General features: G+C 45.1%; 1 protein-coding gene across 1 annotated transcript in view; it reads left to right on the top strand.

Annotated features, from left to right (window-relative positions):
- The first annotated feature begins 1,857 nt into the window (after positions 1-1,857).
- The window catches only part of LOC126485046 (protein madd-4-like), a 697,683-nt gene continuing 672,534 nt past the window's right edge, over positions 1,858-27,006 (top strand). The window contains exon 1 of the mRNA XM_050108648.1: positions 1,858-1,997. Coding sequence (XP_049964605.1) covers positions 1,953-1,997 — 45 coding nt within the window. The 5' untranslated portion in view covers positions 1,858-1,952. The remainder of the gene's footprint in view (positions 1,998-27,006) is intronic.

The following is a 27,006-nucleotide window of genomic DNA, read 5'->3' on the forward strand; positions in this document are numbered from 1 at the left end:
GTGACAGTGATCGTCCTGTCGATTAACTCACAACCCGTGTGGTAGTCATATCACGATTCTATTCTGGAAGTGTGTCAAGCGAGTTTGCATCAAAGAGCTATTATACCATATTGCGTGCTTCAGAGACATTAGATCCAATCAACTATTTATTCTCGAGTCAGATCGGGCGTGCCCTGGGCGTCAGGTTTCTCTGGCGGCTGATCCTTTCACACCAGAAACTATGAAGAAGCAGCATAGTTCCCTGCTAACGTCCATAACAAGTAGTATGCCTTACTTACAAAACCATCCTGCCCCATCTTAATATTTACTTTTAATTTCAGAACGTGGTCTATAGGCAACTGGACGTATTACGGAGATTGGGTTAAGAAAGAGTACACATTTTGTAATTTACCTGATCGTGTTCTCGAGCACAAATACATCTTATACAACCAGTAAAACTAAAAATGAGTTCACGACAGTAGACATTTGCTTGTTTTTTAAACGAGGTCAACAGTGCATTTCCTTCGCTAGCCTATTTCTCTATTCATTAGATTTGAATTTTTCACTTTCTCAGTTTCATATTAGATTTTCTACTATTTGAATTATTTTATAGTTGCCGTTCAGCAGTTCACAATACACTTTCACAGCCACCGTAAGGTAAAATTTAGAATTCTTAACTGGTACAATGATAGCTGGTTATTGGATAATAAGTTCGCGCTATCTGAACGAACTGATCATTAACAGCCCCACCTCCACGTCATAACTCATGCGATTATATTTACTTTTTCCTTACTGATCGACGAAATGTCCTTCTGCGAGAATTCGCGACTAATACAGCGGTAAGGATCTCATCTAATCGCGACTTAACACACAACCGACTTCTCGAAACGTTTAAGTCAAAACTCAAACCGTGGTGACTTAGGCATTTTTGTTTACACCACAATGCCGTCACATTCTGAAAATCCCAGAAAACCAGAAGTGTACTGTGTTATCAGTAGCCATAAACTTATAGATGTGTTACAGTCCTGGCTAAAAAGATTAATTTCTACTGAATTAACAATTATGAATTTTGAGCTCAAAAATAGCTTCTAAGCTAATCTACTGCATTTGTTTATCCATTTTAAAGATGCTGAAACAGTTCTTATCTGTTATAAACTTAGATTTCACCTTAAAAATGTTTGAACTGGACCAAGTAGAAATATATAGGTTGGTCAGCAGCAGCTTGAAAAGCTTGTAAGGACGTTGCAGGGTAGATTGAGCTGAGAAATAAGTGATAAGAAAAAAATTCTATACGTTGCGTTGTTTCCGAGTTAATTAGGATTGAAATTAGGCAATTAGGCCGTTGCACGCTCAAAATGAAGCGGCGCCCCAACTAAATGTAGTGTTAGTTGTGCTTATAGCGTAGATGGTACCGCAAGAAGCTACTCAGCCTTTGACTTGGTTTCGTTCCTTTCTATTGCTCCCTGTCTAATTTTTGTGTCACTCACGTTTTCGGTTTTAGGAAACCAAAAGAAGAACACATTTGGCGACACCGTCTCTGGCATGCCGCTTCAATTAGGGCGTGCGCAACGGCACGATGGCTAACTTCAGTGTTAATTAGCTCAGTAATTGCGCCATGCGCGGAACTTCTTCCTTAGCATTCATTATCTCTCAGCACAACCTACCTTGAAATACTCTTACATGTTTTTCGGACTGTTTTTGACCATATCGTGTATATAATACGTATTCTCATCGTGCACTTCCTCTTTTCTCGATATGAACAATTTTAATAGCTGCGACTACAAACTCTGAAGTCGCTCTGGAACAAGGAACGGGTTATTTGGCCATAATCAATGTTTCTTTCTTTCCTTCAGTTTATTAACTGAGATTTCTCTTTGTTGCAGCTGGCATTCGCCGCTGGCAGCAAAGCTGCCGACAATGCGACCTTGCTACCGGACGCCGACTCTGATGCCGTGGGCGGCGATGGAAACTTTATGAGCAACAGCCTGGACCAGCTCGAGATGGAACTCGTTGAACAGGTGAGCTGTGCTACGAATTCCTGCCTCAGTCGTAACGCCTATTTAGTTGGACACAGCTCCACGTAACACAATAGAGCTTTCAACTACTTGTTTATTGTTAATGTGACACATTTGCGTCGCCGTTTGTTCACAAGCTGAATTTGGTAAGTCATTATCCATATTATAGTGAAGAACTATTTCAGACAGCTAACGGCAGTGCCATCTTAAGATGGTTTCCACTACTATGCGGCATTCAGGTATAAATAAATTGTCCAGCTAACCTGGAAGTCCTTGTGTATGTTTTGTGAAAACGTGAAATTAGCATTCTACTCCATTCAGTCTTTGAGCTGACAGTACGTAACAGTTAGAAACAACGGACGCAAGAAGAGCGGCTTCTAGACCTAATGACAAGGCCTACTTAAACCGTTCCTCCCTACGATTCGAAATTTTTTTCTTAGAAGATCTCTTTCCAACTTACGTAATGAACTTTGTTTTGTTATTTTCCTATTTATGGTGAATGAAGCGCTGCATGGAATGTCTGCTACGACGTGTAATCATCGACTACGTACTTGTAAGAAAGAGTAAGAGAATGTGGAGCACCAGTTAAGGCCTTCCATAAAGCGAGCTATAGCTAGTAACAAATCCTTAAAAATGGTAGCCCAACAACTTTTGTAACCAGCCCTGGAGATACATGGTATTTATGTTCTGCACAAGTACTCCCTCAACACAGGAATGAGAGCTGTATATTCAACGACTGCGTGCCTGAACTCCAAGTACCTGGTTTTCCCGCGGCGGTTGCTCTTCTCTCTTTGCACAGCCTGCCCCGATGTGCACCGCAATACTTGTTTAACAGGACGTGGAGCCACTCACACAGCCAATGACAACTTAAACTCGGGACCTTTGCAGGAGAACTTCTGTGAAGTTTGGAAGGTAGGAGACGAGGTACTGGTGGAATTAAAAGCTATGAGGACGGGTCGTGAGTCGTGCTTGGGTAGCTCAGTTGGTAGAACACTTGCCCGCGAAAGGCAAAGGTCCCGAGTTCGAGTTTCGGTGCTGCACACAGTTTTAATCTGCCAGGAAGTTTCATATCAGCGTACACTTCGCTGCAGAGTGAAAATTTCATTCTGGAATGACAATTTAGCCTGGTATAATTCAATATATTCTTTTAGACACACACACGCCGTGTTGGGGTGCACTCACCACAGTTAATAATATTCCACAATTGACGTCAGTATTTGCATTTCACTTACGTAATCCATTGTAACGTACTAAAGTTATTGTTGAAGTAATATTAGAGTGGGACAAATAAAAGTGGTCTGGAGAACAGAGTTCCAGGGTACAAAGAAACAGAGCAAAGGAAAGGAGATACAGTACTAATCTGACTATAGCAGATGTTGAAAAGGACCACCGTTCATCTCTAGACACTATTGGTCCATGGTCAGCAAGTTTCTGACTGCGGATCGATGATGGACTGCTGGAATTGTTGCAGTACCATCCAAACTATTCTGGTGCAGTTTTTGAACACTTGACGGTTGTGATACACCTCAAACTTGAGGGCTCCCCACCCAAAGTAATCGCACACCGACTGATCAGGTGAGCTGGGTGGCCAGCTAGAGCTGCGACCGAACTGACTGCTAACAACTCTGCTAGGCGTGAATGTTGTGTGAATGTGCTCCTAAGTGCTTCCTGCTGGAAGTAACTGCAGGTCTTTTCCGCCTCCGTTAATGCTACCACAAATAGTTTCGTTCAGGCCACCTTTAATGTGTTTAATGTGCCCCCCCCCCCCCCCCCTAGACAATTCAGATACCTGCAACACAGAGCACACATGAAATTCACTGTTCGGTGGGTGGTTTATAAGTCGACGAAACCGACTGTTCTTCCAGCCAGCACTAAACAATTTCTTCGTTCATTACACGAGCGTGAGCGTGACGGGACGGGGAAGTTTCAAAAGGTCGGTGTGCGATATCCGAAACGAGAAAGTACCTAGGCTCGTCATATTCAAACAGTGCAACCATACGTGTTTCTTTCACTTGGAACTTGTAATCAGAGTCAGTCTAGTCCACGTTATCTACCAGTAACCGTCCCTACGTGGTTGATCGTTGACCTCCCGACACGAAACACGAGAATGAAAATCGTCACTTTTCAGATAAACATTAATATTGGGCCATGAACACTGATATGGAATGTACAACTTTAGTGGCAAAAATTTTTAATTCCATGAGAATAACTTGAGAAATGCGTCCCACATCAACTAAGCTACGACTACCTATGCGCTCTACCCTCGCTACATCGGCGCATGTCGAGAGGTAAGCGATACAGCAGTGCGCTTAAAAAACTCTACAGTACTTTACATAGTTAGTGGTTTTATTGGCCATTTTGTCATTCTGAAATATGCTGAGTAAATAATTATAGGAGTATACAGCTCCATTTATCATTTCAGGTGGCAGCTTAACCACAGCAGTGGAATGACATAGGCGTCCGAAATTTTAGCTAGCTGCACACATTACAACAAATGTGGAAACGTATCCAAGAAAAAATTAGCGCTAAAGGGAAATGTCACATAGCTATCTTACGATCCTATCATTTTCCGCTCTTAGAATATTTTTTTCAGATGATAAGCTATAATGCAGGAACATTTAATACCTCAAATAAATGTTCTTAACTAAATACCACGCAACATTTTTGCAGCAAATAATTGTATAAAACTTGTGTCTGTCAACATAGATCTACAATAATAACTAGAGTATATAGATGTATACGCTCTATCAAGTAATCCAAGTTGAGCAACAGTAGGCAGCACAATTACGTCTCTATCAACTTCATAAAAATGGAAACTAGACCATGATTGACCACAGCTTCTGGTAACGCTATCGCTGTAGAATTTGTATCATTGACAAATGTTTCATCTCAAAATCAAATACCTAGTAAGATATTAATCTGTCTCAAGTAGTTCAATTTTTAGTAAAATAATTTATCATTTGCTCACATAGTTATTGTGCGGCAGTTGCGCAAATAACGTAAATAGTCGCCTGTTATGTTGTAAAACAACATTTGGGATGAAAAGCAGCCACATTCCTTCGTGGGCGGAAGCACACAAATTATAAGCAATGGCAAATAGAACTTCTCAACATAACTCGCGAAGAAAATGTTCGAAATTCTGGAAAATGGTAACGGGCCTTACTGTTATTTTTTATAAACACCACCACTATAAGATAAAGCTCAAGTACGTTTTTTTGGAAACCAGGGAAAACGTTTTATCTCGTGATAAACAATGCAAGACATGTAAGCATAGGCTTTCGCGACCGTTGTCATAATCAACAAATTCTTAAGGGTATGTGACCGCATTGATAGTGTGTAAAATTCTCTGACATTTCAGTCGCTGTTGCAAATAGTCCTCCACAGGGTGTTTTTGCTAACAATAAAAACGCCCTGAGAAAGGCCATTTGCAACAGTGACCGAAACGTCGGAGCATTTTACACTTGTCATTGTGGTCACATAGCCCGAAGAATTTCATTGACATAGTAATAGAATTTCAGCTAAGTCATTATCTCGAAAGGAACAGTCCGTGTGTGTACACTGCAATCACTGCTAAGTGAACACGATCAATTACAATTGGTTTGCAGACCTCCTACTTCTCTCTAATGTTCAGTAAAATTAAGGACACAAAAGTCCAAACCGTTAAGGGATTATTTTCCTCTTAATGATGTTTACTAGAAGTTGACTGCTTCGTTCGCGTGCTTCACTAATGTATATAGAGGGTCAGAGAAAATTATGGGAACAGCGCGCGAGAAATGCGTACTATTACATACACTCCTGGAAATTGAAATAAGAACACCGTGAATTCATTGTCCCAGGAAGGGGAAACTTTATTGACACATTCCTGGGGTCAGATACATGATTACACTGACAGAACCACAGGCACATAGACACAGGCAACAGAGCATGCACAATGTCGGCACTAGTACAGTGTATATCCACCTTTCGCAGCAATGCAGGCTGCTATTCTCCCATGGAGACGATCGTCGAGATGCTGGATGTAGTCCAGTGGAACGGCTTGCCATGCCATTTCCACCTGGCGCCTCAGTTGGACCAGCGTTCGTGCTGGACGTGCAGACCGCGTGAAACGACGCTTCATCCAGTCCCAAACATGCTCAATGGGGGACAGATCCGGAGATCTTGCTGGCCAGGGTAGCGGACGTGCATTGTCCTGTTGGAACAGCAAGTTCCCTTGCCGGTCTAGGAATGGTAGAACGATGGGTTCTATGACGGTTTGGATGTACCGTGCACTATTCAGTGTCCCCTCGACGATCACCAGTGGTGTACGGCCAGTGTAGGAGATCGCTCCCCACACCATGATGCCGGGTGTTGGCCCTGTGTGCCTCGGTCGTATGCTGTCCTGATTGTGGCGCTCACCTGCACGGCGCCAAACACGCATACGACCATCATTGGCACCAAGGCAGAAGCGACTCTCATCACTGAAGACGACACGTCTCCATTCGTCCCTTCATTCACGCCTGTCGCGACACCACTGGAGGCGGGCTGCACGATGTTGGGGCGTGAGCGGAAGACGGCCTAACGGTGTGCGGGACCGTAGCCCAGCTTCATGGAGACGGTTGCGAATGATCCTCGCCGATACCCCAGGAGCAACAGTGTCCCTAATTTGCTGGGAAGTGGCGGTGCGGTCCCCTACGGCACTGCGTAGGATCCTACGGTCTTGGCGTGCATCCGTGCGTCACTGCGGTCCGGTCCCAGGTCGACGGGCACGTGCACCTTCCGCCGACCACTGGCGACAACATCGATGTACTGTGGAGACCTCACGCCCCACGTGTTGAGCAATTCGGCGGTACGTCCACCCGGCCTCCCGCATGCCCACTATACGCCCTCGCTCAAAGTCCGTCAACTGCACATACGGTTCACGTCCACGCTGTCGCGGCATGCTACCAGTGTTAAAGACTGCGATGGAGCTCCGTATGCCACGGCAAACTGGCTGACACTGACGGCGGCGGTGCACAAATGCTGCGCAGCTAGCGCCATTCGACGGCCAACACCGCGGTTCCTGGTGTGTCCGCTGTGCCGTGCGTGTGATCATTGCTTGTACAGCCCTCTCGCTGTGTCCGGAGCAAGTATTGTGGATCTGACACATCGGTGTCAATGTGTTCTTTTTTCCATTTCCAGGAGTGTAAATGTAGATGCTGACGAAGCCTGCAGGTTGCACTGTTGTATTTGACCACGGACGCCACTTGTGCAGCGTCCTCTATACCTTGCAAGCGTCAGTCGTGGTCTGGTTAAAGCCATTTGAACCATTTTTGAACCATTTCTGTAACTCTTTCGAAGACTGCTGAAAATTTATTTTCTCGTCAGCATTTAGAGAATGCGCTTCATCCTCGTGTAATGCTTCCTTCTGCTGTCGTCCCAGAATATGTAGGGCGTTTCTTTTAACTTGAGACAACCAAATAATTAAAAAACTATGCATCGTACGAAAAAAAGTCTCAGTAAAGGGGACATGCGTCCATGCTACAACTGACCTCCTCCTAACCTCCCCTCCTGCATGGTTGGGGGGTCAACTTTGTACTTTCAAACAGGACTCCCAAGCCCCAATATATTGCATATTCGGAATCTACGCCAAAACATATCCTCAGTTTATTAAACCATTTGATGTATGGCGTTGTAGTCGACAGATATCGAGTATTGCTTATCTGCAAGTAAGAGCCGGTGCATTTGATTCTACATTTCATTTACGACGTAAATTTCAAAATGGCTCTGAGCACTATGGGACTTAAGTTCTGAGATCATCAGTCCCCTATAACTTAGAACTACTTAAACCTAACTAACCCAAGGACATCACACACACCCATGCCCGATGGAGGATTCGAACTTGCGACCGTAAATTTCCACCTTTGTGATCTAATGGTTGCTATTTACGTTCAAAATTTCCCTTTGTGGTACAAATGTGATTGTACAGTACAAATAATATGCCTAAATGTTGACATTTATGGTAAATGGGCTAGTTGTATGGTAACATTGTTTTCTTTCCGCCACGCGGGATTAGCCGAGCGGTCAAAGGCGCTGCAGTCATGGACTGTGCGGCTGATCCCGGCGGAGGTTCGAGTCCTCCCTCGGGCATGGGTGTGTGTGTTTGTCCTTAGGATACTTTAGGTTAAGTAGTGTGTAAGCTTAGGGACTGATTACCTTAGCAGTTAAGTCCCATAAGATTTCACTCGCTTTTGAACATTTGTTTTCTTTCCCCTATGACTTTGGTTGTGGTGAGTCCTCAAGCCCTGGGAATGATTGATTTCCGTGGCCGCCCTCGAACCCCGCCATCAGTGTGGTTGATTTTGGTCTATGTTTTCCATCCAACCACCGTAATTCTCGTTCTAGCCGCTATGTGACTATCTATAAAATACAAACTACATAAGCAAAAAATGTCCTTGAAGTGATAGTGACAAGTGCATCTGCCACGGACAGTCACTGAAAACAAGCACCCCAGTGGTGAGAGGCAAGGGGATTCATCAAGATCTAGCACCGCAGTGGTGAGAGGCAAGGGGACTCACCGACATCAAGCATCCAGATGGGAACAGAAAACTATTACAGCCACATCGTTGTTCTGGGATGATCCTGAAAGAACGTTCTAATCAAACACTGAATTGGCAAGGCTACATTAAATTTCTAACATAAATGTCAACAGTTCTAACACAAAGATTGTGGCAGAGCGGTTCTCGGCGCTTCAGTCTTGAACTGCGCGACCGCTACGGTCGGCATGGATGTGTGTGATGTCCTTAGGTTGGTTAGGTTTAAGTAGCTCTAAGTTCTAGGCGACTGACGACCTCAGCTATTATGTCCCACAGTGCTCAGAGCCATCTGAACCAATTTGAACACAAAATTTTATTTACATGGTAAAAAAATAAATAATAATGGCGTGTGACGAGGGCCTCCCGTCGGGTAGACCGCTCGCCTGGTGCAATTCTTTCTGTGTGACGCCACTTCGGCGACTTGCGCGTTGATGGGGATGAAATGATGATGATTAGGACAACACAACACCCAGTCCCTGAGCCGAGAAAATCTCCGACCCAGCCGGGAATCGAACCCGGGCCCTTAAGTTTTCGTTCGCTTTTGTTCGTTGGATCTGCTCGGGGTGGACGTCGTAAGACATCCATTTATATTCATTGTTGATCGATTGACTCAGTTTTTTTTTATTACAGAGGGCACGTAACCCTCTAACCGAACACGCTGAGCTACCGTGCCGACGACCACTCAGCTACCGGGGGCGGACCTGGTAAAAATGAAATATAGAGAATCAAATGCGAAATTCGTTCTGGTGGTCCATTGATAGTGACCGGGCCAAATATCTCACTAAATAAGCACCAAACGAAAAAACTCGTCTAGCTTGAATGAGGAAATCAGAGGGCGCTATGGTTGGCCCGCTAGATGGCGCTGCCATAGGTCAAACGCATATCAACTGCGTTTTTTTTGTTTTTGTTTTTTTTTTAAATAGGAACCAACAGCAGTAACGTAAGCCGGCATGATATGCACTATTGGGCAACGGAAAATCCATGATGGCTCCGACAAGTGGAACGTCAGTGACCTTGGTTGGTTAATGTATGGTGCGGCATTATGGGAGGAAGGATAATTGGCCCCCATTTTATCGATGGCAATCTAAATGGTGCAATGTGTGCTGATTTCCTACGTAATGTTCTACCGATGTTCTTACAAGATGTTTCACTGCATGACAGAATGGCGATGTACTTCCGACATGATGGATATCCGGCACATAGCTCGCGTGCGGTTGAAGCTGTATTGAATAGAATACCGTCGTCGAAGCACCATACCACGTCCCGCACGTTCACCGGATCTGACGTCCGAGGATTTCTTTCTGTGGGGAAAGTTGAAGGATATTTGCTATCGTGATCCACCGACAACGCCTACCAACATGCGTCAGCGCAGTGTCAATGCATGTGCGAACATTACGGAAGGTGAACTACTCGCTGGTGAGAGGAATGTCGTTACACGTATTGCCAAATGCATTGAGATTGACGGATATCATTATGAGCATTTATTGCATTAATGTGGTATTTACAGGTAATCACGCTGTAACAGCATGCTTTCTCAGAAATGATAAGTTCACAGAGGTACATGTATCACATTGGAACAACCGAAATAAAATGTTCAAACGTACCTACGTTCTGTATTTTAATTTAAAAAACCTATCTGTTACCAACTGTTCGTCTAAAATTGTGAGCGATATGTTTGTGACTATTACAGCGTCATCTGACACAAAGCGCAAAAAGTGGTCCAACTAAAACATTAATATTTCTTTACGTACTACACGAATATGTAATAAAAAATGGAGGTTCCTATTTAAAAAAATGCAGTTGATATCCGTTTGACCTATGGCAGCGCCATCTAGCGGGCCAACCATAGCGCCATCTGGTTTCCCCCTTCAAGCTAGACGAGTTTTGTTCTTTGTAGTTTTTTCGTTTGATGGTTATTTCGTGAGATATGTGGCCCGATCACGATCAGTGGAGCACTCTGTATATATAATGTTTGTTTGTGTGTGTAAACAGGACAATATTCACTGTCAATCTATCAGTCTTTGCACTGATACATATAGTTCATCATGCCTAAGAATTGTGTATGTAGCGGCAGTGCTGCGAATCAGCAGGTATACATGCGACCAAGGCGAAGAGGTGTCCTAGGTCTCCCTTCGACGCGGGCTTGTACCCAGAAACAGAGTGAAGTGACGAGTTTTCGGTTAAATGGGCGACAACGGGGACCCACTAGTCGATTCCCCGAGCACACGGAGAGTGCAAGCTCGGAGATAACATCGTAGAACTCGGCGGAGGGTGTAAAGCGATTATATGAACCTCATTTCTACTCTCTACTGTCTCGCTCGCGTTACAAAGCAAGAATCATCCGACCTATACGTTTTCTATGATTAGTCGCGGACGTCCAATGCCGTGCCGCGCACTCGTGCTTTCACCGTCCTCCAACCACTTGTTGACAGCAGCACGCTAACAGGCGACCAGCTTCATCGTTTCCGAAGTGCTTCTTTCCAGGCGCCGGGCCGTAAGTATCTGACCTTTGTCAGAGGATTTCCCTGTTTGTGGCCCATGTAGTTACAAGAAAGACGCTCCATTCGTTCTGCTACTCCTATCTCCTTTCCTTACCGCGTAGTTATCATTATGTTTTAGCTAATCAGAGCATTATTCTCTGTCTATAAGCGCATTTTCCTGTCAGAGCTAACTGAAAGCTATTGGTACCTAATGTGTGACACCTAACACGAGCGCAGGATTATTTCCGCTCTGTCATTCCTTCCTCAAAAACTCGTTAAGTATGACAAATGTTATAAGGAAACTGTCACAAAAACCGCACCGAATGACTTTTGACGTTTCCCATTTTTCGGCCTTTTGGCATCCTTCTTGTACTTACGATGCGACTTTCTATTATCCCCGTGAGATTATTTCATCACGACCTCCACAACGTGTAGTCTAGTAGTTGGCGTCCCTGGCCCTAGATCGTAAGATCCGAGTTTCGATTCCCGGACAGGTCAAAGATTCATCACTCGGAAGCTCCGTGTCTATTTTACCCTCATCATTTCACGTCGTCTTCATCGACGCGTAAGTTACCGAAGTGGCGTCAAATAGGAAAATCTACAGCAGTCGGCTCAAGAACCGCAGACAGGTTCTCCGGACCAATAACGCCACACGATCACTTCATTTACCATTCACGACAAAAGCTTGTAGTATTAACTAAACGAACGTGGTGCCTTGTAACATTTAACGGTATGTCACATATCTGGAAGTCGAAGAAGTACAAATTCAAATAAAAACGGCTGCGTCTGATATTTAACTCAGTTGTTTCGAGGGATACTACGTCATTATGTTCAGTAAAGCAAATAAGCATCCATCGTAGGGGACCATTAGCCGCCAAAACTGACATACCTCTGGAAATGACAGGTGATGCAAGAAAGAGCACTTGCACGTGCTAACAGCCGAATAAATTATCTGTGTCTCAGACGACAGACATGTTTTGGCTGCCACGGATTTAACTTTCACATTGCAGGCACTGCAGGACTCAGTAGCTGATCGATGAGCTCTTTTTATTTTGTTTTGTAATGGCTTACTAACTGTGACATCAGCAAGGCCAGAGCACTTAGTTTGTTTGGCAAGAAAATGGGTAGCGAGAGGGGTTGGCATTGGCCGGACTGTGAAAACCGTGTTCCGTCTAACCAGACGTGGTCTAATGTGACACACAAACACAAAATCCAGATGTGATTCCGATAACTCTGTGTTGCCCGCAGCTCGTGGTCTAGTGGCTAGCTTTGCTGCCTCTGTATCACGGAGTCCCGGGTTCGATTCCCCACCATCATCATCATCATCATCATCATCATCATTTGTGACAGTGGCTATACTGGATGGTGAAAAAAACTGGACTATGTAAAATTTTGGTACTTTTTACTGGCGGTGATGACCGCGCAGTCGAGCGCCCCTCAAACCAAACATCATCATCATCATCACTCTGCATAGGAACGTCACTCCACTATCATATCATCGACTCCGTCTCATTCCACAAGAAAATATGACGATAGTGGCAGAATAATTCATGATGTACTATATATGTCCTAACAGAGTATACGTAAAGTAATACAATGCCGCTGTTTCACTGATTCTCTACATACTTTACGTCTCATTCTTCCACAGAGGTAAAAATAAACAATGTAATGTATGTCACAGAATTACTTCATCGTTTGACTAACCGTAGGGAGGAGCATTCGTGGGGTACTGGGTTATTTGCGTGAGCGAAATTTTTCAAACCGACTGAAATGCCCATCTATGGCTGAAGCAAGTGCATAAGAATATTTTGTCACAAACGTATACTGTGAATAAAATAGTTCTCGGCTTGTAGCCTCAGACTTCAAGACGAATGAAATCATTCCATTTCAAGAGAAAGTAGATGCTGACAGATGTGAATTTCACCGAATTTTCAATTTCATAAGTCGTGGTTGCAAAACACTAACACGAAATATTTGCTCGAGAGCGGAAAAACTGGTGGAAGACAATATCCGAGAAGATCACTTCGGATTCGGGAGAAATGTAGGAACACGCGAGGCAATACTGTCCTTACGACCTCACTTAGAAGATAGATTAAGGGAAGGCATAGTTAAGTTTACAGCATTTGTAGACTTACAGAACGCTTTTGAATATGTTGTCTGGCATACATTCCTTGAAATTCTGAAGACAGCTGAGGTAAAATACAGGCAGATGAAAGTTATTTACAACCTGTGCAGAAAGTAGACAGCAGTTACAACAGTCGAAGAGGAAAGCAGAATCAATAGTGAGGAGGCAGTGAACGATGGTTGTAGACTCCCCCAATGTTATCTATACTTTACAATGAGCAAGCAGAAAGAAAACCGAAAAATTTGGAGGAAGAATTAAATTTCATTGAGGAGAGATAAAAACTATGATGTTTGTTGATGACACCGTAATTCCGTCAGAAACATTAAACAGCTTGGAAGGGTAGTTTAAAGGAATAGATAGTATCTTGAAAGGAGGATATAATATGAACATAAACAATAACAAGACAAGGGTAATGGAATGTAGTCGAATTAAATCAGGCTCTGCTGGGGGATTTAGGTTAGGCAGCAGGACACAAAAATTGTAGGTGAGCTTTGCTATTTGGGCAGCAAAATAAATGATGCTGTTTTTAATATAAATGATGATGGTCGAAGTAGAGAGGTAGGCATTTGTCTGGAGTGTAGCTTTGTGTGGAAGTTAAATCTGGACGATAAGCAGTTTAGAAACGAAGAGAATAGAATCTTTTGAAGTGGGGTGCTGCAGAGATGTGCCAAAGATTAGTCGGGTGGATAGCATAACTAAGCAGGAGATGGCGGAGAGTGTTGTACCTGGAGTATAGTGTACCAAGGAAAACATGATGTTTCTTGGTCGGTGTTTCATTCTAATGGCAGATTTTAGAATCACATGAAACAACGCGCACTAAAAACAGCCATAAGCAGTTTCTACTAACTTTTGCCTGTCGACGTTTATAGGTTTTTTTTCGACACATACTTCCCCAGAGTGCTGTTTCGACAATTACTTCCCCAGAGCGCAGTTTACAATCAGTTTAAACTTTATAATGGAACTAACGATGTCCATTCATTGTATAACCGCGCGACCGCTACGGTCGTAGGTTCGAATCCTGCCTTGGGCATGGATGTGTGTGATGTCCTTAGGTTAGTTAGGTTTAAGTAGTTCTAAGTTCTAGGGGACTGATGACCTCAGAAGCTAAGTCCCATAGTGCTCAGAGCCATTTGAGCCATTTTTCATTGTATAAGCAGGATGCTAACAACTGGTTAGCTGCTCTTTCCAGAATAAATACTCTCCTAGCCTCCTTGATGTAATCTAACGCCGGCCGGTGTGGCCGAGCGGTTATAGGCGCTTCAGTCTGGAACCGCGTGACCGCTACGGTCGCAGGTTCGAATCCTGCCTCGGGCATGGATGTGTGTGATGTCCTTAGGTTAGTTAGGCTTAAGTAGTTCTAAGTTGTAGGGGACTGATGACCTCAGGCGTTAAGTCCTGTAGTGCTCAGAGCCATTTGAACCAGTTTTTGTATTCAAACATTTGTCGGGCAGTGAGAAAACAAACAAAATCGTCGGGTTCAGATGCTTTGGAAGCTCTGTTTCTTCGGGTGGAAGTTGGAATCGCAAAAGCGAAAGAAACTTTCAGTAAAAATCGTAGTGCATCAATAATGAAAATCATCTAATGAAAAACATTGACAGAGGAGTCGTATCACGAGGATCGGAAACTCAGATTTAGCATGAGGAGGATAAGACGTGAGCAGGGCAGCCGTTGCCAACATGGGGCTAAATACTCCCCCTGGGGAACAATATAAAATCATCTGAGGGATAAAATCAAAAAGATTTAGAATATGGCTTAGTCACTGTCCTGTAACATTTTTAAAAGATAATCATTAAAATATTACGAATTTCATAAGGAAATCTATATTGCATTTCACTAAATCCTGCACAATAGCAACTAAATACCATCAGCCAAAATCGTCCGTTTATCTTAAGCAAAATACGATGTTTTCGACTAAAACCACTCAAAATTCAGCATGGACAGATCAGGACAATAGTATACAAAGCCGCCCAAATTCTTCGCAGATAAATGCGAGAACATCAGATCTGCAGAAGCACCAAAAATTATTGAGAGTACCGCAGCACTACTTTTACTGAAAGTTTCTTTCGCTTTTGCGATTCCAATTTCCGTCAGAAGAAACGAAGCTTCTAAAGCAGTTTTTGAAAATCAGTAGGTTTTCCAAAACCCCGCCGTACATGTCACCCAAGAAATTCTCAAAATAGCGTAAACAGTTATTCGTTTGAAAACTGCGAAACGCCACCACAAACGCTCGTGGTTTGTTGGACCTCCTACCACGCCGGCACGGACACCTGTCTCTGAACTGACAGAGCCCTCCCCTGTTTCCGGCTGAGATACGCCGACGCCGCCCCCCGTTATGACAGGTGCGAGAGCCGCCCGCGGCAGGGGAAGACGGTAGGGAGGCGGGGGTGGGGATGTTACGGTCCAGAGGCGCGTCACCACTGGCGGAACACTTGCTGTCGCCCTGCAGAGTGCACACTAATGCAGGGCTCCCATCGTACTGGATGTTTCCAGGATGCTGAGAACTTTTTCAGGTCTGTTGTAAGTAGTCCACACCTGATGTTCAGAACTGTGATTGAGAACACTTTTAATATTGTTTGCATCATTCGTCATACAACAAAAAATGTTATCAGTACATTGAAAAGTAATTTTTGTACAAAAACTGCCAAAAAATTGTTTTAATAAATTTCAACAACAGTGGCTAATACGTAGTTCAAGCTGTTCGGAAAGCCTAACTAGCTAAAGTTAGGTGTCACGACAAGCAGGTGATCCAAGTTCAAATTCCGGTTGATACAAGTTCGTATCATTTCATTTCATTCATTTTATCTTCTTTATTGTTATTTGCCCACGGGGACGGTAGACGGTGTACGGGGGGAGGGGGGGGGGGGGAGGTTGACTGTCGGTTGATACAATTTGCCACTCTTCAGCCACATGAGCGTAAAACTTTTAAAACATACCATAAGAAACCCGTATAAAAGATGGGCATGGCGGGTGACTAAAATAAATGTTCTGTACAATAACAAGATAGATCGTCAGTTACATAAGTTAATATACCGGGTGATCAAAAAGTTAGTATAAATTTGAAAACTGAATAAATCACGGAATAATGTAGATAGTGAGGTACAAATTGACACACATGCTTGGAATGACATGGGGTTTTATTAGAACCAAAAAAATACAAACGTTCAAATAATGTCCGACAGATGGCTCTTCATCTGATCAGAATAGCAATAATTAGCATAACAAAGTAAGACAAAGCAAAGATGATGTTCTTTACAGGAAATGCTGAATATGTCCACCATCATTCCTCAACAATACCTGTAGTCGAGGAATAATGATGTGAACAGCACTGTAAAGCATTTCCGGATCTATGGTGAGGCATTGGCGTCGGATGTTGTCTTTCAGCATCCCTAGAGATGTCGGTCGTTCACGACACACTTGCGAATTCAGGTAACCCCAAAGCCAATAATCGCACGGACTGAGGTCTGGGGACGAAAGTGATGGCTGAGCACACGATCATCACCAAACGACGCGCGCAAGAGATCTTTTACGCGTCTAACAATACTTTTTGGTTCTAGTAAAACCCCATGTCATTCCAAGCATGTGTGTCAATTTTTACCTCTCTATCTACATTATTCCGTGGTTTATTAAGTTTTCAATTTTATACTGACTTTTTGATCACCCGGTATATTCAATATAGACACAGATTGATGGAAAATTAGTGTCACACACGAATATATAAAGACAGATACGTAGTTGCATAAGGTAACGGCTGATGTGTTGTCTGATAAAAATACATACACGGAAGAGTGAAGAGATGAGTGAATGTAAACTACTAGGGATAACGGTATCATTGGGCCGTAGAATTTAAAGGCAGTGCATAGGAGGGGGTATGTGTAGGTGAATGTTTGGAGGGGGAATGGGGAGAAGAATGGAGAGAGATGCGGTTCTGAACCAAGACTTACGAAGTGGGTGGAGAGTGTGAGGTAACGGGTGAGTTGTGGCGCCCTTGAAATATTATATGTTTGGAATTGGGGCGGACGCACTGGACGGTCGTCAAAGCCAGGGCCCGGCAGAAAACACCTGGTGGCAAACGTTAGCCGGACGAGAGGGGCAGCGCATGATCCAGCTGCGTGGCTGGGAATTCTGCTGTGACGAGGACGGTGCTTTGTGACAATGAAGGAGACACGCAGGGAGTGCCAAAGACGGCGGACTATGTGAAACCTTAATGGCAGACATTTCACAGTTCGTATAGAAATTAATAGTAGCCAGATGAGTCATGACACCTCAAAAAGAAACATGTACATTACTATCATTTGCACGAGGATTCTCATGGTGTAATCAGATTTTCAATATCTTTATTACTTTAAAGGTTAGTACCTGACTGTAAATTATACAAGTAACACGCAGCAACGAATTTCCAAAATCTAAGCGGTTCTTCCGATTTCGTTGATCTACGTGTCTTTAGAAAGCTATTAGTGTAAACCTAAATTGGTATGAATTACAGGCATGTAACTTAAATAGTACATGAGTTATTGGAGATCAAATTGGCAAATTACTACGATCGCGTCAGGCCGTAAGTACTCCACAGTTACACGACAAAACGGTAGCAGCATGCTTATAAATATATTTATTCATTTATGTCTTTGTATATATCCGATATATAGTATTCATGAAGAAATTGGTTAAATATTTACTGTGTTTTAGAAAGCACAGAGACATTAGGTTCCTGGCCTTCTTCTGCTTCTTTTATTTTGATATGCGTTTATTTAATTGTTTATGTATTTAATAATGTGTGTTAGAGCGTGTTTATGGTCCATCCGTAGGAATATTTACTTAATTTCAAGTTATTTAAATGTATGCCCAGTATTTATAAAATGTCTCATTTTGTTTCTGTGACTGTGCGTTGGCATGAAGACATGGCGCGAGCGCACTAGCCAATCACAGCGCTCGTGAATGGGGAGACTGGATGGAAGCGAGTTTCCGGGGAGAACACAGGGGTAGTCCGGAGTGTATGGCACAGGACACGGGAAGTGCCGGGACGCGGAGTCGGCGGAAGGACTTGGACAGTGGAACGGTTTGCAGGTGGTCGCGAGAGAGAGAAATACACTCCTGGAAATTGAAATAAGAACACCGTGAATTCATTGTCCCAGGAAGGGGAACCTTTATTGACACATTCCTGGGGTCAGATACATCACATGATCACACTGACAGAACCACAGGCACATAGACACAGGCAACAGAGCATGCACAATGTCGGCACTAGTACAGTGTATATCCACCTTTCGCAGCAATGCAGGCTGCTATTCTCCCATGGAGACGATCGTCGAGATGCTGGATGTAGTCCAGTGGAACGGCTTGCCATGCCATTTCCACCTGGCGGCTCAGTTGGACCAGCGTTCGTGCTGGACGTGCTGCACGTGCAGACCGCGTGAGACGACGCTTCATCCAGTCCCAAACATGCTCAATGGGGGACAGATCCGGAGATCTTGCTGGCCAGGGTAGTTGACTTACACCTTCTAGAGCACGTTGGGTGGCACGGGATACATGCGGACGTGAATTGTCCTGTTGGAAGAGCAAGTTCCCTTGCCGGTCTAGGAATGGTAGAACGATGGGTTCGATGACGGTTTGGATGTACCGTGCACTATTCAGTGTCCCCTCGACGATCACCAGTGGTGTACGGCCAGTGTAGGAGATCGCTCCCCACACCATGATGCCGGGTGTTGGCCCTGTGTGTCCTGATTGTGGCGCTCACCTGCACGGCGCCAAACACGCATACGACCATCATTGGCACCAAGGCAGAAGCGACTCTCATCGCTGAAGACGACACGTCTCCATTCGTCCCTCCATTCACGCCTGTCGCGACACCACTGGAGGCGGGCTGCACGATGTTGGGGCGTGAGCGGAAGACGGCCTAACGGTGTGCGGGACCGTAGCCCAGCTTCATGGAGACGGTTGCGAATGGTCCTCGCCGATACCCCAGGAGCAACAGTGTCCCTAATTTGCTGGGAAGTGGCGGTGCGGTCCCCTACGGCACTGCGTAGGATCCTACGGTCTTGGCGTGCATCCGTGCGTCACTGCGGTCCGGTCCCAGGTCGACGGGCACGTGCACCTTCCGCCGACCACTGGCGACAACATCGAGGTACTGTGGAGACCTCACGCCCCACGTGTTGAGCAATTCGGCGGTACGTCCACCCGGCCTCCCGCATGCCCACTATACGCCCTCGCTCAAAGTCCGTCAACTGCACATACGGTTCACGCCCACGCTGTCGCGGCATGCTACCAGTGTTAAAGACTGCGATGGAGCTCTGTATGCCACGGCAAACTGGCTGACACTGACGGCGGCGGTGCACAAATGCTGCGCAGCTAGCGCCATTCGACGGCCAACACCGCGGTTCCTGGTGTGTCCGCTGTGCCGTGCGTGTGATCATTGCTTGTACAGCCCTCTCGCAGTGTCCGGAGCAAGTATGGTGGGTCTGACACACCGGTGTCAATGTGTTCTTTTTTACATTTCCAGGAGTGTACTTCGGAGTTCGGACTTATGAACTTGTGAGATTTCCGAGGTTTCTACAGTGAAGACGTAGTGTGCGTTTAGAAGTGAATATCTCGCGAGCTATGTTGTCGTTCACAACTAATTACGTGCAGTAGGAATCTACTGTTTCCCTGATATTCAACCTATATTTTATTTGATTGCTGGACCATTGACACCAATACGTGTTTGCAGAAATATACGGCATTTTCAAAAGTACTAATGCTATCGTACCCATCATTTAAAGTCGTTAAAATAGCACCTGCAGATTTTATTTAACTGCAATCTTTCATTTATAAATTTCTATATTAATTCGCATTTGCCGACCATTCGATTCATGTGTGTATTCATGTTGTATTCTGTAGACTCAGCAGCATTTGGCTTGTAATGCGGCAACAATGTATCCCACCCCCTAGACAACGAAACCAGCCAAAACTGTTAACATTTGCAGCTTTGAATCGGAGGGTGCGTAGTTATTATTAGTAAGCCCGCAGGAGGAGAAGACGGCAAAGGAATTCTGTCAAGGCTAGGGCGATAGATTTCACCTACATCTGGTAGGACGGTTATATATCAGTAGTCGGACAAGGGAAGTGCACGGCATTTTGTGTCCTATACTAATACAATGAAATCTAAATAACTGCTCTGTCTCTTGGTACCCTATGGTGTCAAAGTATCACACAGGTGAACATTTACCTCTCCTAGTTCTCTGTAAATAGCAACTGCTAAGTCAGAATGCAGTCATCGGAATGGAACTCGCGAAACTGTGCTCCACGGTGCAATTACAGGAACTCTACTGAACCGGCTGCCGGTGCTGCTTCGTGGCTCGTCTTCTTTCCTGCCTGCCGGCAGAAGGATTCTTCTCTCTGCCAGTACTAGGCAGAAGCAAAACCGAGCGAGGTGACGCAGTGGTTAGACACTGGAATCGCATTCGGGAGGACGACGGTTCAATCCCGCGTCCGGCTATCCTGATTTAGGTTTTTCGTGATTTCCCTAAATCGCTCCAGGCAAATGCCGGGATGGTTCCTTTGAATGGGCACGGCCGACTTCCTTCCCTAATCCGATGAGACCGATGACCTCGCTGTCTGATCTCCTTCCCCACAGAACCCCCAACCCCCGATGACCTCGCAGAAGCAAAGTAGTTTCCAACCAACAGCGACCTCTCGGTCACCTGGCAATACAGTTGTCGGCGGTTACGACGCGCTGATGGATGTCGCGCGGAAGCAGAAATATGGCGGACTCTCTCAGTATTTGCTGTCCGGTACAGAACAGACTGCAACACTAAGGGGATGTGCGACTGCACTGAGCCTTATACCACAGACTAGAAAGAATATAAACGCTTACATTCACAGAACTGACCATTATCCCTCACTTGGAAAATTCAGCATGTACGTGTTCCATCGGACAAGGTTCAAAAATGGCTCTGAGCACTATGGGACATAATAGCTGAGGTCATCAGTCCCCTAGAACTTAGAACTATTTAAACCTAACTAACCTTAGGACATCACACATATCCATGCCCGAGGCAGGATTCGAACCTGCGACCGTAGCAGTCGCGATGGGACAAGGAAATTGAGGCTACGTCGCCCAGGAAAGAAGGTTGGCTCATTCCTCGCCACACCCAAATCGTCAGGAGGAGTGGCAGTATGTCGGGCATTTGCTGTTCACATCCCCTTCAACACAAACGAATAGGGAATCGAACCTGATTGTGCAAAACAGAAACTTTCCTTGTGTTTTTGTTCTTCACATACAGAAGATACGTACCCGGATTCAAGACAATGCTAAGAAATACGCTTTGGATTCTTTTACATGGTCCACGGCGCAGCTCTGTGCTCTGGTGCAAGGTTATTCAACAAGTTAAACGTATATACCAAGCCAGTCGTGCAAATTGTCTTGTTATTGAGATTCGAGGACAAGTCCTGTTAACTGCGAGGCAGGTAATAGCATTCGTTGTAAATGTGTATGATAAGGAGCAGTGTATTGTATACAGCTCTCCACTGTTATATACATATAAGTTAAATATTTTCTTTGGAAAAAACGAACGTAATAAAACGTATATTAAGCTGCCTATGGAAGATAAACATCACGTTTACAATGTAACAGAGGAAGCAAAAGCTTTTTTCTGAATAATAATTTGCTTTCTTGCCGATTCAACAGGGCCGGCCGGAGTCGCCGAGCGGTTCTAGGCGCTATAGTCTGAAACCGCGCGACCGCTACGGTCGCAGGCTCGAATCCTGACTGGGGCATGGATGTGTGTGATGTCCTTAGGTTAGTTAGGTTTAAGTAGTTCTAAGTTCTAGGGGACTGATGACCTCAGAAGTTAAGTCCAATAGTGCTCAGAGCCATTTGAACCATTTTATTCAACAGGTTAAGTTTAATTGGTATAAGCACTGTGTTACTCGGTGCTGTGACGGTTTATTGACAATCAGTGTGTCCATTAAGTTGCTAAGCATAGCTTGTCTGCTGTTAACGTATACCTCCACTTGTTTGAATCCATGACGGTTCTCTTTCTTGCTGCGATCTACATATGAAGATGTACGAATGACTGAATGATCACTATTTTGTTTCTCTAATACAGGATGAACCAGAAGTTGAGTAAATTCCTAAAACTCAAAATTTTATTATTATACTAACATATGTTTTCTCACAAAAGATGCTGCAAATGTCATCCATGTGCTGCAGCACACACCTCAGTACGTTCCTAAATGTTAGCTGCTACGCTAATGCTGGATGTTTCGTCTCGATGCTGTGCTTCAGCTAATCGATTGTATGAGCGTTGCTGTTATAGACTTTATCCTTCCGATATCCCAAAGAAGAAAGTCGGGGCAAGATAAATCTGGCGATCTAGGCGGCCACGCGTCACGCGAAGTTAAGTGTCCCTCAAACAACTCATGCTACATTATGAGGGTGTTACACACCGCCTGCGCTGCTGCACCATCTTGCTGCAACCAGCAGTGTCGTTCATCGGCGTCTAACAACGCTACAAACTGCAATTGATATCCTGGTAACGTGCAGTTGCTATCGTCTCCGAGAAATAAATTCGGGCTTACCATTCTTTTGTGCGAAGCTTGACACCAATCGCCAAAATTCTATGTTTGTAATGGAGTCTCATGGAAAACATGAGCGTCGTTTGAACTCCAATATCTGTCGTAAGGCAATTTGCTGACATAGTTCCGGTATCCACTTACCTGCTGGATGTAACAGCATACGCGGATATTTTCTAATGATGCATCACTTAACACTGAAGGCTGGCCAGTACGTCACACTAGCAGTTTTTCTAAGGCGAGCGACTGTGAGTGAAATACACTCCTGGAAATTGAAATAAGAACACCGTGAATTCATTGTCCCAGGAAGGGGAAACTTTATTGACACATTCCTGGGGTCAGATACATCACATGATCACACTGACAGAACCACAGGCACATAGACACAGGCAACAGAGCATGCACAATGTCGGCACTAGTACAGTGTATATCCACCTTTCGCAGCAATGCAGGCTGCTATTCTCCCATGGAGACGATCGTAGAGATGCTGGATGTAGTCCTGTGGAACGGCTTGCCATGCCATTTCCACCTGGCGCCTCAGTTGGACTAGCGTTCGCTCTGGACGTGCAGACCGCGTGAGACGACGCTTCATCCAGTCCCAAACATGCTCAATGGGGGACATATCCGGAGATCTTGCTGGCCAGAGTAGTTGACTTACACCTTCTAGAGCACGTTGGGTGGCACGGGATACATGCGGACGTGCATTGTCCTGTTGGAACAGCAAGTTCCCTTGCCGGTCTAGGAATGGTAGAACGATGGGTTCGATGACGGTTTGGATGTACCGTGCACTATTCAGTGTCCCCTCGACGATTACCAGTGGTGTACGGCCAGTGTAGGAGATCGCTCCCCACACCATGATGCCGGGTGTTGGCCCTGTGTGCCTCGGTCGTATGCAGTCCTGATTGTGGCGCTCACCTGCACGGCGCCAAACACGCATACGACCATCATTGGTACCAAGGCAGAAGCGACTCTCATCGCTGAAGACGACACGTCTCCATTCGTCCCTCCATTCACGCCTGTCGCGACACCACTGGAGGCGGGCTGCACGATGTTGGAGCGTGAGCGGAAGACGGCCTAACGGTGTGCGTGACCGTAGCCCAGCTTCATGGAGACGGTTGCGAATGGTCCTCGCCGATACCCCAGGAGCAACAGTGTCCCTAATTTGCTGGGAAGTGGCGGTGCGGTCCCCTACGGCACTGCGTAGGATCCTACGGTCTTGGCGTGCATCCGTGCGTCGCTGCGGTCCGGTCCAAGGTCGACGGGCACGTGCACCTTCCGCCGACCACTGGCGACAACGTCGATGTACTGTGGAGACCTCACGCCCCACGTGTTGAGCAATTCGGCGGTACGTCCACCCGGCCTCCCGCATGCCCACTATACGCGCTCGCTCAAAGTCCGTCAACTGCACATACGGTTCACGTCCACGCTGTCGCGGCATGCTACCAGTGTTAAAGACTGCGATGGAGCTCCGTATGCCACGGCAAACTGGCTGACACTGGCGGCGGCGGTGCACAAATGCTGCGCAGCTAGCGCCATTCGACGGCCAACACCGCGGTTCCTGGTGTGTCCGCTGTGCCGTGCGTGTGATCATTGCTTGTACAGCCCTCTCGCAGTGTCCGGAGCAAGTATGGTGGGTCTGACACACCGGTGTCAATGTGTTCTTTTTTCCATTTCCAGGAGTGTATAATCAGCACCCTTGTTTCAAGAAGAGCTACCCTAAAGTCTTTCTGGCGTTTAAAAACAGAGTGCTATTTCAAGTAACCTGAGAAGAACGCATGTTTTTTCGCACACAAGTAACTCAATGCTGGCATCGAAATGGCGGGAAAGTGTTCGGATGTGACGAGCCGTGCGTCTACGATCAGGTCATCCGTTGCCAAGGCAAACAATCCCGCCGATAAGAAAGTCAATTTCCCACTACAATATTTTTTTTTTAATTTAGGTTTGCGTAATTTGTGACTCAGACTGTTTTTATTACACTATCATCATTTTAATCAGTGACGGCTCATGCAAAATTTTATCAGTGCGCTACAACGTGGTGGCCTATAGGGTTTCGAATTACAGTGGTAGTAATCATAACTATATACTGAATATATTAACTTTACATACATAAACTGAACGGTTTCAGCATATTTAAATGTTGCAACTAATTGTTCGACATTGCGAGGAACAAAATACAATGAAAAAAATGACGGTAACAGTGGGAACTAAACCCAGAATGACGAATCGACAGTCTACGCACTTAACCAATACGCTGCAGAGCTGACATTTGTACCGCTACCCGAAAATCGCTCATACGGTATGCTTAGAGAACTTAAGCGCTGAAACTTCCTGGCAGATTAAAACTGTGTGCCCGACCGAGACTCGAACTCGGGACCTTTGCCTTTCGCGGGCAAGTGCTCTACCATCTGAGCTACCGAAGCACGACTCACGCCCGGTAGTCACAGCTTTACTTCTGCCAGTATCTCGTCTCCTACCTTCCAAACTTTACAGAAGCTCTCCTGCGAACCTTGCAGAACTAGCACTCCTGAAAGAAAGGATATTGTGGAGACATGGCTTAGCCACAGCCTGGGGGATGTTTCCAGAATGACATTTTCACTCTGCAGCGGAGTGTGCGCTGATACGAAACTTCCTGGCAGATTAAAACTGTGTGCCCGACCGAGACTCGAACTCGGGACCTTTGCCTTTCGCGGGCAAGTGCTCTACCAACTGAGCTACCGAAGCACGACTCACGCCCGGTACTCACAGCTTTACTTCTGCGAACCGCAGGAGAGCTTCTGTAGAGTTTGGAAGGTAGGAGACGAGATACTGGCAGAAGTAAAGCTGTGAGTACCGGGCGTGAGTCGTGCTTCGGTAGCTCAGATGGTAGAGCACTTGCCCGCGAAAGGCAAAGGTCTCGAGTTCGAGTCTCGGTCGGGCTCACAGTTTTAATCTGCCAGGAAGTTTCATATCAGCGCACACTCCGCTGCAGAGTGAAAATCTCATTCTGGAAACTTAAGCGCTGTTTACCTGTCTTGTTCCACCAACCCTCTCACTTTAATGGACGAGTTACTTCCATCTCTCGGCAAATAAAAAAGTTTCGAGAATTTATCGTAAGAAATCTTTGCGTGCTATCATTTGCAAAATGTCTTCTTTCTATACCTTGAACCGTTTATGAAATGTGACGATTGTTACGCCCGCATAATTGTCGATGCGCAGGAACAGCAATGGACGCATCGCAAGAGACCGTCCAACGGATATATGAAGAAAACTTTCGAGAACGAAAAGAGATATCCTTCTACTTTTAATTTTAAATAAGATTTCGTTATCTTATCTACATTTCACACATAGGAACGGTTGAGCGCAATGTTTACTCAATCCGTTTATACCGCTCCAAACTCTTTAAAATTTTGTGCTGTGATTTGCCGTACCACAGTAATTAAGACAAATAATGAAAAGAAACTCAGTTCAATATCGAGCGAAAATGTGTAAAAATAATTTTTTTTACTGAATCGGAGGATGAGAATTTCATAGCCAATGGAATGCCGTCTCTCAACCTTCGTAGAATCAGTAGGCGGGCAGCAGAGCGACAAAAAAAACCACGCTCAGCACGGAATGTAGTGAGCACGTCTATAGCTGTCACAGTGTTAAAATTTTTTAATTAATAGTTGAACACTGAGAGGAATGAACTGTAATGATAAAAATAGTAGCAGCGGTATTAAAATCAGAACCACCAAATTACCAGTCTATATACTATACTCGTGAGCCACAGCTTTATTATGCCAAGCATTCCACCATCACCGCCGGCAGATATCCGTGAGAGCAGAGGAGAACAGTTGACAACAGACAGCTGCATCCCTTCTCTGAGTTGATCGTAACAACAGCTGACTGTACAGTACTCGACACTCGTGTCTAGTTATAGCGGAGAGAGCGTTACAAAACATACTTTCGTCGAGTTTATTTGCTTACCAGCACGCTTTCGTAGAGAATTGGCGTACTTTTAAGGAGATCTTTAGCTCGCATTCGAAGAGAAATGGCATAAGATTAGTGCGATAGTTGCAATGTGGTGTAGCACATTAGCATATAAACACCGGCCCTCAGTGACCTTAAGCTATTCGACATTCAGTCAGTCTAATTTATAGCTCTCGAAGTCCATCGAAGTTCTTCCTTGGTCCACCAACCCCCCATTCGCTTGGCCACGTGTCGCTCCATATTATGTCAATTTCTTTACAGCAATAAAAATATTCCAGGTACTCTTAATTCTGAACTGTACATTCCCATTTCTTCAATCTACGCTGGAGCCGGCCGGAGTGGCCGAGCGGTTAAAGGCGCTT

Source organism: Schistocerca serialis, chromosome 6 (genome assembly GCF_023864345.2).
Source record: "Schistocerca serialis cubense isolate TAMUIC-IGC-003099 chromosome 6, iqSchSeri2.2, whole genome shotgun sequence".
NCBI lineage: Eukaryota > Metazoa > Arthropoda > Insecta > Orthoptera > Acrididae > Schistocerca > Schistocerca serialis.